General features: G+C 53.3%; 1 protein-coding gene across 1 annotated transcript in view; it reads left to right on the top strand.

The window, feature by feature from the left end:
• IQCA1 (IQ motif containing with AAA domain 1) overlaps positions 1–13,702 on the top strand; it is a 155,192-nt gene that overhangs the window by 123,695 nt on the left and 17,795 nt on the right. Inside the window, exon 16 of the mRNA XM_043578245.1 lies at positions 8,614–8,700. Within this exon, the coding sequence (XP_043434180.1) occupies positions 8,614–8,700 (87 nt within the window). The remainder of the gene's footprint in view (positions 1–8,613; positions 8,701–13,702) is intronic.

Raw genomic sequence — 13,702 nt, 5'->3', positions numbered from 1 at the left:
AAAAGGCCGAACGTCAAACTACCAGAATGTGGAAAACAGTGTATTTAGCCACCTAGGGCACTCTGTGCCTGACACGCACCTCGTTAAGCCTCACCTTTACTGTGTGTATCACTGATTCCTGAGAGACACGAAGGTCTCGGGAGTGGGAGTCACTCAACGAAAACTCCTGTGCGGTGAGGCCACCGTGTCCTGGCATGACTGACAGAGGGGCTATCTGCATTGCAAAGAGGTATATGGCTTTAATTAACCAAAGAGGCGGGAAGTGATACCTGTGCCAGGAGATCTAGGCCAGGAAGCCATAATGCATTCCTGTGGTCCGCGAGCCGTAGAATGGGCTGTGGCTTGCACACAGCAGAATCTGGCTGTTTGGCATTTGCTGCAGAAGGTGAAGTAACAGAAGCCCTGTTACTTATCATGCCTCCTTCTGAAGAACTCCCATCCCTGAATTAACCTCTAGAAAGCCCAGCATGCAACTCTCGGGAAGCCACTCGTAACTGCACTTCTGGCCGTTGTTGGGTTCCTCCCACCACACTCTGCATGCGTGAAAACTCTGCAGAAATGCGTCTCTGGTTCGTTGCACGGGCACAGATTCCAATCCGTGCTGTTAGCATTATTTTTGGAGGGTTCCTTTGTTTTACACAGTTTTTCTAGGGGGCGTCTGGGCGGCTCAGTTGGTTAAGCGTCCAACTTCAGCTCGGGTCATGGTCTCGCGGTTCGTGAGTTCGAGCCCCGCGTCGGGCTCTGTGCTGACAACGTGGAGCCTGGAGCCTGCTTTGGATTCTGTCTCCCTCTGTCTGCCCCTCGCCTGCTTATGCTCTGTCTCTCTCAAATGTAAAATATACAGTCTTTCTCATGGATGAACAGCTTGGATAAGCGAATTCCTTGAAGAACTGAGTTGGTTGTATGAGTAAGCAACTTAGCTAAAATTCCCTCTTATGCTAAAGCTATATGCAGGGAAGAATACACATCTATTTATCAGGGAAATATTAGAAATGTATCTAACAATTAAGAAATGTGATAAGTGGGGGCATCTGGGTGGCTCAGTCAGTTAAGCATCCGACTCTTGGTTTGGGCTCAGGTCATGACCCCAGGGTCGCGGGATCAAGCCCTGTGTCGGGCTCCACACCGAGTATGGGATCCGCTTAAAATTCTCCCTCCCTCTCCCCCTGTCCCTCTCCCCTGCTTGCACTCTCTCTTCCTCTCTCAAGAAGAAAGAAGGACAGAAATGTGATCAACGATTACTATTTAATACGTATTTCGCGGACGAAAGAAGTCACCACGGCAAGGCACCAGCCTCCTCGGGTCTTTATAATCAGGGGACGGAGGAACGGCAAAGACTCCATGGGACTGGAGCCTGCCACGTGCTAAGGAGTGTAACACACACTTTCATTTTTAACTGCACCAATCCCTGATGAGACAGGAACTAAAGTCTCCATTCTACAGACAGAAAAAAACACACACACAAAAAAAAAACCAACGAAGCTCAGAGTGCTTCATCTGACCCAAAATACAAAAGAACAAAGAGGCTGGCATCTGGATTTAAGCCCACGTCCGACTCCAGCTCTGTCACGCGGCTCCCGACTGGCCTCTGGGGGAGGGAAGCCTCCATCGTGCCCGGCCTGTGGCAGCCATGCCCGCCCAGTGACCCAAGGGCAGGGACACTCCTGGGGCAGAGTGTCAGCTGGGGACGTCGCAGCGTGAGAAGGTGAAGAACCGGAAACTACTGCGTGCTGTTGGCACCCCGGCAGGATCCCACGTCTTCCGGATCCCCCTTCTCCTGAGACTCCAGACCTCCCACGAGAAGGCCGAGCAGAGGCCAGCAGGGCTTGGAAGGTCCAGGCAGAGGACTGCTTGTCTTGTGCTCTGGGTCTGGGGAGAGATGGCGTCTCTTCCCCGTGGTCCTTGAGCCCTCCCTGTCCTCCAGTGAGGGCCCGACTCGGAGCGAGGCCGCCTCCCACACTCCGCATCCGGTCCGGGCCACGTGGCCCACACCGGCCTGCATGTCTGGACAAAAAGAAGCCGTGATGCTGTTCGTGCCTTGGCACCACTCGCCAGGAGCTCCTCGTTGGGCTCACAGCCAACAGCCTGTGGCCGCCTGCCAAGGGATCTCGCCCAGATGTGCTGGTACAAACAGCTGGTCCAGGAGTCGGGCCACGGAGACCCCAGCCAGTTATGTTTCTGTAGCTCATGGAAGCTCAGATTCCTCCTGGTGAATAACGCAAACAAAGACACAGTTGCTATTCGTGGATGATTTTTTTTTTCCAACACATGGATATAGAATAAATGTAATAAATGTGGGAGTGTCGCCGTCATAAGGTGAAATTCAATACGGATAAAGCAAACATGACACCTGACCCCAAAACGCAGAGTTGCTCACGGGAGAGAAGGGGAGGAGGGGGAGAGGGCAGGGGAGGAGAGTGGGAGAGAGAAGCAGAATCTAGGAGCTCCGGTGGAGCACCAGGTATGAAAATGAAGGAAGGGAGGGGCTGGTGACCTTGATCCTGAATGGGTCACCTTACACTTGTTGTGGAGACAGTTTAGGCTGAGAAGGGAGTCCACATGCGCGTCACAACCTTTTTTTTTTCAGCGTGAACTTTGTACTTCAGAACAGTTTTAAGTTCACAGCAAAGTTGAGCAGATGCCCCAGAGCGTCCCCACATCCCCACAGAAGGGGAGCCCCAGACCGCGGATGCCCCAAGCGTCATCTGTCAGTAAGGGACGTGCAGGCATTCTGTGGGCTGTAAATCACCGTAAATCTAGGGTCCGTCTGCTCTTGACCAGGGTCCACCCACAGGCGTTAAAGAATCGTTAGCCAATTTGGAAACACGTAAAGCAAGGAAGGCCTTGAATGTGGCTAAAACGTGCCACATGTTAGTGGAGACTGTAGATGGCCTTGCGCGTACGTATTAACCCTTGTGCTGCCCAAGCCTGGCTCGGTCAGTGCAGCCTGGCGTGAAGCCGTTGGCCCCGGTGTGGCTGGGAGTGAGCTGAGGAGGAGAAGGGGACCCAGACAGAATTCCAGAGGGCTTGAAAGCCTGACGCCTGTCACCATGCAGACACCTTCCCTTTGACTACAGCCTGATAATCGGTCGAGCATCAACATGTTGGTGTTGCCAGCACTGACCTGACTCCCCCCACGGCACCCACCTGTCACAGTCTACCAATCGTGCCTGTATCCCAGCTCCTCCTGGTCCTCTCTTCTGCCTCAGTTTCCCTTCCTTTTCATACAGGGCCAGCCCAGCCGGTCTCCTGAGTCTTTGGTACACCTCGGCTCGACCTTTGAGTATCAACTTACGGTTTAGCCCAGCTCATACCCAGTGAGGACTTGAAGTAATTTCCGCCATCTCGTAAAAGACTGTAATTCAAGGAAATCAAAAATTTAAACACTATTTTTAAATAGTGGAGATGCAGAACGAAACGCCTTCACGTTTCAAGTGTTTACACAGAAGCCAAGTGACCACAGTCTCGGAACGTGAGCCTCCCCTCTCCCTGAGTAACTCCCAACTCTCCACTCCTCCCCAGCATGACAGCTCCCTGGTGGTTGCCTGCCTGTGCCCAGCAACTCTCATTCAGACACAGAAACTATACACTCTCCCCCATGTCCCTCCTGCCTCCCCCCACTGAGCTTGGAATATCACAGATGCTTGGCAAATAGGTATGGGGTGGGTAGTTTGATGGATGGATGGAGGGAGGGATGCATGGATGGATGGGTGGATGGGTGGATGGATGGATGGACACGGGGTGTTTTCAGTTTGGTAAACTGAGACTCAACCACTGAAAAAAGTAACCTGGCTTTTCATCAGTTTCTCTAAGGCAAGCAAAATAAGACACTTTCGGAGAGAACTTCCAAAGCTTCCAGGAGTCATTTGGGCAAATCATATTAGTAATTTAAGTGTGCCAAACACAAACAAGTTTTCAACGTGGAGTCATTATATCCTGGCCCAAGAGAATCTAATTCTGATGGAGAATGTTGACAGCGTTTCTTTCGGGATTAAAAAAGATCAAAGCCATAAAAATCACATGGAAGAAGTCTTTGATTGTTTGATAGAGCTTCCCAGAATTTGAAAAAGCATATGGTGGAAATTCGTTTTGATTCCAGACTTGACATGTAACTGAAAACCTGTAGTTATATTTGATGGGACTGAAGAGCCCTCTACTGGCAGCTGAAGTCAACTAGCCCGTGCAACTTCTGGAAAGTTCAATTATGAATTAATTACATCTAATTGCCCATGACCTCAAACTCTCTGTGAGTAATTTGAATGAAGGCTTATCATTGCTAAATGAAAATTAAAAGAGCAAAGGATACCATTTTTCATTAACAAATTGGCAAAGAGTTTTTTATTGTTAATACTCACTAAGGAGGGAGTGTGGAAAAACAGATTGGCTTATCCACAGCTGAAGAGAGTGTAAGCAGAGAACCTCTGGGAGGGCAGGTTGCCAACGTCGGCGAAAACAAGAATAACATGAGCCCTGAGGTCCAGCAGCTGTGGGTCTGGCCCCGTTCTAAGGGAATGACCTCGTCATGGGCCCCCAAAGCCCATCGAAGCACTGTTTGATTTCGTTAGAAGGCAGAAACCTTCCAAATGTTCAAAATCAGAAGGTTAGATCAATAAATTATGGGACATCATGTTAAAATGATGTTGGAGAAATAAATTTCATATGGGGTAAACCAGAATGCAAAACGGTGTATGAGGAACGATCTCATTTTGGCAAATATGGGTGTCGAAGACGGTCTACAAAGGTGGGAAATACGTGACAATTCGCTCATACAGAGGAGGCAAAGAGTGTTGTTTATGTGTCTGAATACGTATCCTGAAAACTTTGCTAATGAATACTGCTTTGGCAGTAACAATAAGGAAGGGCCAAATCTCCACGAATTTCCATGTTTTCAAAGCTTGGCCTGTCCACCCTTTGTATCTGCGAACATCCCTCGTGTCACAGATGCCCAGCCTGGGCCAGCAACCATCCTTACCTCCTGCTCCCTGGGGAAGGAGGACAGCCCTTCTCCCTCCTAGGTCGTCCTCTGCTGGCCGACCTCCCATCCCACGCCACCTCCGGGCTCCGGGCTCCCCATCCTTCTAAAAGAATGCTCCCTGCCTCAGCCTCTGACCCTTTCACCCCTCAGCCCCCATCACCTGGCTTCTCTCCCCTCCACGCCCCACCAGGGCCACCAGTGACCTCCAGATTACCAGCCCTGGCCGCCGTTGCCCACTCCCTTCCTGCACCACTGACCTCTCTGGGCGGTGGCGACGGCTCCCTCTTCTGTGCCCTTTGCTGTCCCCAATGCAGCACTCCTGCCCCATCAGGCTCTTCACCCGCAGCCGTCACCGGGCCTCACCCACTCTCCCCCTCCACTGGTGAGCTCCCACCCTCCACTCCCACATGCCCAGCAACCAACTTCCCAGTTCCCCGGGAACAGCCCCCCAGCACGCCATGCTTCACACACCCACCAGAGGGATGTTTCCATACTACAACTAGGATCCAAGTTCTTGATTAAAATCCCTTACAGACTCTCCACAGCTTCCAGGATAAAAGCAAACTCCGCAGCCCGGCCACAGCCTTTGTGAAGCCTTTGTGGCCCCGAGCAGCCCCACGAGGGCACACGTAGCCCTGTGCCCTGGCTCCCGTCCCTGGCATGGCCGACGCATCCCCATCTTCAGGCTCTGTGATCTTCTAGAGACCACTAGAAGCTCTGTGTGCTTTAACACTTTGTCTGCAGTCTCCATTCCTGGTCACCTGCTTGACCCACTTCTCGCTCTTTCTGTCATTGGTGGCCCTCGCCGACACCCCATTTTCCTAGGGCCACCCTCACAAGCTGCCCTCCCTTCCCCTGGGCAGGTCCTTGAGGGCAGGGACCCCAGCACCGAGCACAGCGCCTGGCACATCCTCGGGAAGCACTAACGAATGAAGAAATGTGAGAACAGCTCTCAGTCGACATAAAGCCAGTCTTTCTGGCCCACGAGAGCCTTTCGACTATTTAAAAACAGCTAGCTTACCCCCTTGAGTCTTCTTTTCTCCCAAGACAAGTCTCATCCCTTCGATCCTCCCTGGTGGGAGACACTGTCCGCGTGGGGGTCCCGGATTCCATGCCTCTCTCGTCTGTCCAGAACTGAGCCTGGCCACCAGATGTCCTCTGGCCCGTTCCCCACTGAGGAGGACAAGGCAGTGACGGCTTTAGAGTTCTCCCTGCTGGAATAAAAAGGGCGTAGAGAAGGAAACAGGTCAAGGGTAGTGAGATGCTTTGGAACGGGCATCTTGTCTCCCATGGAGACAGGGCAGACATTAACGCCTGGTTAATAAAGGCAGACCCAGGTCTGACTCCGGGCAGACTGACTCCAACATTTCTCCGGTGCTGGGGGGCATATTACCCCTTCTCTGCCCCAGTGACCTCACATATAAAGGGGAGATGCTGGGACGAGCAGGGCACAGTACGCACTCAGCGAGCAAAGGAGAAGTGGTGTCATGAGATCAAGACGCTTTGCAAGTGATCATTCCTTGTGTTGTTATTGTCAGAGAAATCGCCGGGGAAACATTTTCTGCTTCATTTGATAAGAACCGAGCCCTCAGAAACCATGTCACCACCAAGGTCCCCCACACAGCCCCGTGTGCCCCGCAGCAGGTGAACGGTCCCGGCAAAGCCATTCCTTCACAGGTGCGGGTGACAAACACAGGAAGCTTGGAATTTCCCCACCAGCCCCAAACGCACACAAGGTCGGGAACAGTTGTTAGACTTTCGCGTTGAATGGAATGGTACGACCAGAGACCGTTGGTCTCAAATTATCCCAAGCTAACAAGACTCCTGCCTTTCAAGACGGCTGGAGCAGCTTACTTTGTTAGAAGCAGAAGGCTCCGGAAGGGCTTGTGCTCACATCTGCGATTGCCATTGAGAAGAGTGGATCGGCGGAATGGAGACACGCAAAGACTGGAAAGGCTGTCGCTTGCCAAGTGGACACAGGAGGGGAGAGGCCGGCTCCTTCGGCAAGCTCACCATTAGCCCGAGACGGGAGACAACGGCTTCTGTGCGGTGTTCTTCCAACAGCTTTCTGTTCGAAAGCTACGATTTTTAGGGAGTGAAAAAGAATAAGATTTTGCCTGTGTCATTATGAAGTGTGTCTTTTCTAAGAAGCTGGAAACCCAGGATCTCATTTTCTTGTTTTCTTTAGGGGCTGGAAGCAGGGAAGCTTTGGACTTAAAATAGCTCTCAGCAGAACAATGCTTGCTTGGAGCCCACCCTCGGTCTGCAGCGAGGGAGGGGGCGGGCCACGTTGTAAAGTCGGGGGGCCTACGGCAAAGAACCCAGAGAACCGACAGCTGGCGACGGGGCCCGAGAGCCTGGCAGACTTTGCCGCCAGCAGCCCGGTCTTACATCCTGCTTCTGCCATTTTCAAGCTGTGCGACCTTGGACAGCTCACTTAGCGCCTTTCCGCCTTGGTTTCCCCGTCTGCAAACCTGGGCGAGCATCGCGGCACCTGCTTCGCAGGGCTGTGGCGTGAACCACGTATCAAGCGGAGGAGGTGCTGGGTCAGTGTTGGCCCTGACCGTGAGCGTCCTGCCGCGTGCGACGCGTGTGGCCCTGGCCGGGCACACGGCTGCTCACTAACTGCTGGCACTCGCTCCGGTTATCACACCCCGCCGCCCCGCCTAGGAATTGGGGCTACAATTTGCAGTCCTTAAACTCTGTGGCTCTGGGTCTAAAAACTAATGCGTACCGAACAGTGGTTGGCAAGACGTGCTTCCCCCCTGAAGGTGCTGGCAAGTGGGGACCGTGAATGCACACAGCCCAGGTGTCACGCTGGCACCAGGATCAAGTTCCGTCGGCTTTTGTCTTAGAGCGTGCATAATCTGCCTCACTGGGTACGTAACACTGGGGAAGCGGCCGCAGCGAGCCTAGTGATTTTTCCATCATTTGTTAGATGCCTGTCTTGGTTAAAAATCATGCCCGCTGCCTTAATGAGGTTTGAAGAAATATAAAAATAGGAGTAGATAACACTACATTCGCTGCAGCCGGAGGCCGGCTTTCATCTGTCGCAATTTTGCACAAAGCACAGGTTGTTGCAAAAAACCCCGAACTTTGCTGTCATGGGGGCGCTTTGAAGAGATCCTTAGGTGTGTGGCCGTGATTCGCCGTCCCAGCGCTGTCGCGAAGCCCCGCCCACCGTGGAGGGGCTCAGAGCCACTTCCCAGACAGAACCTGGGCCACAAAGGCACAGCCACACCAAGGAGAACAAAAGGCATTCCGGGGGCCCTTGTGCTGAAACAGCTTTTCTCACGAGGAGCAGGTCTGAATAAACCTGGGAGCTGCAAGCAGGCTGTAATTACAGCTTGAGACCCAAACACCCCTTGATTTTGTTGCAGCAGAAAACTGTCATTTTATTTTAAGCCAGACTGATTCAAGGCTCCGGGTCCTAGAGCCAAATGCACAGACCTCAAGGGTGTCCTGCCCGTAAGGTGGGAGAGGAGGCCGCGGTGGGGGCCCCGCCCTGTCGTGCAGGAGGGCCAGGGTCGTGCAGTGGAGCCCCTCCGGGCCCCGCTCCCCCGTGAGAGCCGTCTTGGGGGGCCTGCTGTTCGTGGTCGGGGACCAAGAAAGACAAGCATGTACGTTTCCCCCTGCAGGTGGCCCGGCAACTCCAGCCCTCCGTGGTCTGGATCGGAGACACAGAAAAAACCTTCTACAAGAAAGTTCCCAGCACAGAAAGGATGGTAAGGGCTTCTCGAGCATTTCTTCCTTTGGCCTTTTCTTTCCTCCGAGGGGACTCTTACCAGGAACTGTCTCCATTTTTCAAGGTCTTTTTTACGGGAGGAAGGAAATGAAAGGGCAGTCTCTCTCTGCCCTATACATGTCTGCATTTGAAAAAATTCAGTGGTCTGCTTTGATGAGGAATAATTTGGGGGGAAAAAAAAAAGAAGAAGAAGAAGGAAAGTGTGGAAAGAGGGGGGAGGGAGAGCTTTGGACCCAAACATGTGACGCCGAGGTAAGAAACAATTCAGAGAATTTTGCTCAGTTAAAGCAAATGGCACACAGAGGAGTTATTATTAGGATTTCCTATTGTTCATAATAATAAATAGCAAGGGCCTGAAATTTATGAACAAAGGCCTTCTATAGAACTGCTAAGTGCCTGCATTTGGGGCCTCCAGGGAGCCGGCTTTCAACTGCTTCCTTCCTCCTTTTCTCTCCTTTAAACGGCCCCCCCTCCCCCGAACTTCCCCCCACAAATCACCAGCAAATTTCCCACAAGTTAAAAAAAATTTGCAGATACACATGATTGTTATTCGACATCAATTTGCAACAAAGCAAATAGTGGTTAACTGTGAATTTCTGATTAAATTCATAAGGATTTTAATCACTTTCGATCCTTATGCATTATACATCATTTTTAGCAGGTAGAGCTGATTTGGAAAAAGAATGAAAGCTCAATCTTTTCTTCCCCCAAATGAGCCTTGATTGCCCTGTCATTTTAGAAACTCTTAAGAGGACTCATTCATGATTTACCGGAATCTGGGAGCTAGCTCCCTCTGCTGGCCACTCTGCTGCAGTGAAGAAAGTCCCCACCTACGATCGCATCGAGACAGGAGTTAACTACGGGCCAGATCAGAGATCTAAAGACACACGCAGGGCGTGTGTGACCCAAGGTGTCACACACCCGACGTCATCAGAAACTCTGTCCTGAGAGAGCAAGGGCTTCTCACGCTCCCGCTGGACATCGGCCTGGAGACTAGGAGACGTGGGCTCTGGGCTCACCACGCCATTCATCGTAGCTGGCTGTGTGTCCGTGAGCAAGTAACTTAACCTCTCTGGGCATCCACTTCCGTGCCTACTTAATTACAGGGCTCCAGCGAGCACAGCCTCCGGGTTCATGAGGCGCCCCTTGCATTCTCTGCCATAACCCCCTCGGGCTGTGGCTCCGCTCTGAGCGCTTAACAGCCATCGGCTCACCTGCACACCCGAGTCTGTGGGGAACAGGGCGACGGTGAAATGCTCACGTGTAAGCGAGCCAGAGGAGCACTGGGGGAAGGGCTGCTGGCGGGGAACGAAATATGGGCTCAGCAGACACATCCCATGGGCGGCAGAGGGGAGAGACCAGAAGCCCGTCTCCAGACCTCTCTCCTGAACAGGCCCTACTGTCGCGGATTCCCAGGGACACAGCACGACCTCCGGTTCCCACAAACACAGCCGCGGACTGGTTTGATTCCGGTGGGAAATGAAGACCTTTGGGAGCAGAGTCTTTGCGACGGATAAATCAGACCTTAATTCTGTCCAGCTCTGCATTAGAAGAGCCTGTCGTCTGTCCGGGGAATTAACTGCACTGGAGAAAATGGACCAGGCCCTCAGATAACTCCCGGGACACCTGACGGACAAGAGGCAGAATGTCCCCGTGGCTGGCCGGGTGGCCCGGGCCATCCCAGGCCCAGACAGAGCCACGGGGGGCATGCGCACCCCACCCAGCAGGAGACCGCAGGGGTGGGGGGGAATTGCTGTGTGATCCCCCAGACGTACGTGGGAATGTGTGTCCCCCCACGTCCTGGGCCTGCCCCTCGTGCTGCCTCCACTGTCTTCCTGGAAATCTGGGGCCAAGTCTGGTCCAGCTGTGCTCTCTCTCCCCCACACCCGGCCCCTGACTTGTGCTCTCAAGTCCCTCGGCCACCAGGGCCCGGAGCTGCCTCGAGCGTTGGCCGCCTAGCTTCTGAAGGTGACCACTGAAAGCTAAGGGCAGCAGCTGCATCCACAGGGGACAGGAACCCGGGAGGCATCACAGCCAGCTTCTCCTCGGTCTCATCGGTCACTCGGCCACACCAGGGAAACCCAGCAGCCTTCCTTCCGCCATGGTCCAGCCTCTGTCCCAAAGGCTCCACAGTCCCAAAGGCACTGAGGCTCGGAGAGGAAAGTCCACCCGCAAAGAAAGCAGGAGGCTGCCTTGTCCACCACCCTCAGCTACAGCACAAACGGCACTCCAGCGGCTGCTTCTTGGACCTGAGAGATCCCAGAATCTCCCCCTGAAAAAAAGTCTCGCCCACGGTGACTTGCTCCCCAGCTAGACGCCTCAGCCTTTAGGGTAAGGCCTCCCAAGGTCGTAAAATACATGAGGATCACCCCGTCGTCAGCCACAAAACAAGGAAGAAGTCCAGGCAGGCCGTGATCCCCAGGCCTAACACATACGACCGCCGTGCACAAGAAGAATAGGTTCCCAGGGGCACGACGCCTCTGTCGGGGAAGCTCCCAGCCACCCTAGGAAGGAGGCAGCCTTGCCCTGTTTGGCACAAGAGGACAAAGGCTCCAAGAGAGCCACAGCAGGTTGGGGATAGCGCTGGGACCCAGAAGAAGGTGTGTCCGAAAGTCCTGCTCCCCGTCTGGATGGTGCTCCCAGCTGGGACGCCACAGAGTGCCAGCCATGCTGCCCGCCCCCCCCCACCCCCCACCATGCAGCTACACCCGCATCCACCTGCCACACCTCCCCTACCCCCGGCCGCTCCAGATCACATCCTGAAAACTGCCCGTGGGGCCCTCTGGCCTTAGAGCCCAAAGTGCCCTGCTCCAGAATTCCCACACCCCTGTCCCTTCCCGTCGTCCCCAACACCCCGAGAAGCCCTTTCTCCTCTAGACTCTCAGGAATGGCCCAGCTCCAAGTATGCCCAGCCCTGCCACCTTCACAAACCCCCAGCCAGGCAGACGCCTGGGCCGAGCCCCCTTCCCCTCTCCTCCTCCTGGGAGCAGAGCCATCATCTCCACCGTCTGCGGCCCAACACAGCCAGTTGGGTGTCTGTGGACGCGGCGAAGGCGTTAAGAATGAGGCAAGACAGGCTGCGGCTGCATTTTCTGCACCATTAGCCTTCGTTACTTCGTCTAGCAGCCTTCCCGATGTCGCAAGAGGCCTCCATGAGGGAATCTCTTGCTTTGTTGGAGCTGGCGGCCGTGTGGCTTTGTGGAGCTGACTGCAGAAAAGCAAATGGAAATTGCTGTGCGGATGCTAAGCACTGATTTGAAATTGCCCACAATAACACAGTTGTGTGGGGGCTGGCGGGACCGGCCGTAGAGGCGGTGGCTGCGGAGGTTGCCAGGTGACCGTGGGGATGTTGGCTGGCGTGATGGATGAGCGCCAGGGTCTCGTGCATAATGGACAGGCCTCTGAACTGGAACAGGGGTGGCCCGAGTGCAAGGGAGTGCTGATTGAACGGACTTGCCTTTCATTTTCATCCGCTCCTAATGGGACGACACCTCACCATCAGCGAGGATGTCACTCTGGATACGGCCCAGGAACAACATTTGTTATCCAAACAGGCTAATTAAGTTCAGGTGTCCCTGCCATTTCCGGACACGCAGGTAGCAATATCATCTGCCTCAGAACAGGCGGACGGCACTGCCATCACCATGGCAACTAGGCTGCTGGGGATGGGCTCAGACCACACAAGCACGCCTCTTCCCCACAGAGTGGCAGTCTCCAGCTTCACTGGGGCCCTGGGATCAGTCCTCCTTCCACCAGCCTTTGGGCAGCTCCCACATGCACCACCTACATCCCAGTCACCCCCTGCCACCCACTTTATTCTCCATCCAGCTTCTCAAAAGACCAGTCTATTCTCACCATCCCCACTTACTCCTCAACCCGCCTTCGTCTGTTTGCTGCCTTCCAATTCCACAGAAACTGCTCTCAAAAAGTTCTTCTTTGACATCCATTTTGCCAACACACACTTTGGTCCCCTTGCTCTCCCTTTATGCCATGTTCAAGAGGCTACATTCCACCATTTTGTAAAACTCTCCCTTCCCTTGGCTTCCATAGCCCTGGCCGCCTCATACCCCACCAACACCTTTTTCTGTATCTCCTCCTCCTGTGCCTTCTGTGTCTCCTTGAGTTTCTACCCCAGGCCCATGGCCCATTTCTCTCTACTGGCCCTCCTTGGGCACCGTCTCATGGCTTGAAAAACCACACCCAAACTAATGACTGTCTCCCCAGCCCATGGTCTCCCCAGTGCTCAGATGCAAACACCCATGGGAAACCTCCTCCACAAGGCTGCAAAGCCTGTCCAAACTCTCCTCCCCCTACCCGTTCCCAAACTGCTGCTCCTGTATTTTCAAAAAGTTGGTTTTATTTAATATAACCACTCTTCATAAGAGGGCTTTGGATTCATTCTGGTAAAATGAACCCCGTATATCACCAAACTCTCCAAGCCTCATCTAAGCGCTTTGGATTATTTCCTGGCACGGGTGTAGATATTCCTATGAGGTCTCTCCTTCCAGAATCTCAGCAGAGAGCTTTCTTCAGTGGCATGGGGCCCAGAAGGCAGTTTCTCAGGGCTGAGCAGAGGAAGAGTTATCATCTAATATAATGGAAACTGATGGGAGCTTTTTACACAGTCATTTTGAGCTCTATTGGCAAATTGCTAGGCTCCTCCAAATTGCAAAGGCCCCAGTTTTTCTGTCTCTTCCCTTTAAAAACCTTGCTCCTCAACAGAGTGGACATGGCATTGTCTCCCACCAGCACTTGGATTTCAGAAGAAAACACAAATCATCCCTTAACAAGCACTTTGTCAGGCAGACGCATTATGCCATGCAATCTTCACAGCATCCCAGTAAGTTAGGCTCTCTGACTTCCCCCATTTCTCAGACGTAGGGACTACAGCTCAGAGAAACTGAGCACCCTGCTCAAGGACACACGACTGTCAAGAGCAGAGCCAAAACTGCAATCAAATATGTCGAACCAAAATCTGTGCA

This window comes from Prionailurus bengalensis, chromosome C1 (assembly GCF_016509475.1).
Source record: "Prionailurus bengalensis isolate Pbe53 chromosome C1, Fcat_Pben_1.1_paternal_pri, whole genome shotgun sequence".
Taxonomy (NCBI): domain Eukaryota; kingdom Metazoa; phylum Chordata; class Mammalia; order Carnivora; family Felidae; genus Prionailurus; species Prionailurus bengalensis.
The sequence above is the reverse complement of the archived record's forward strand: the minus strand, read 5'-3'. Positions and strand labels throughout refer to the sequence as shown.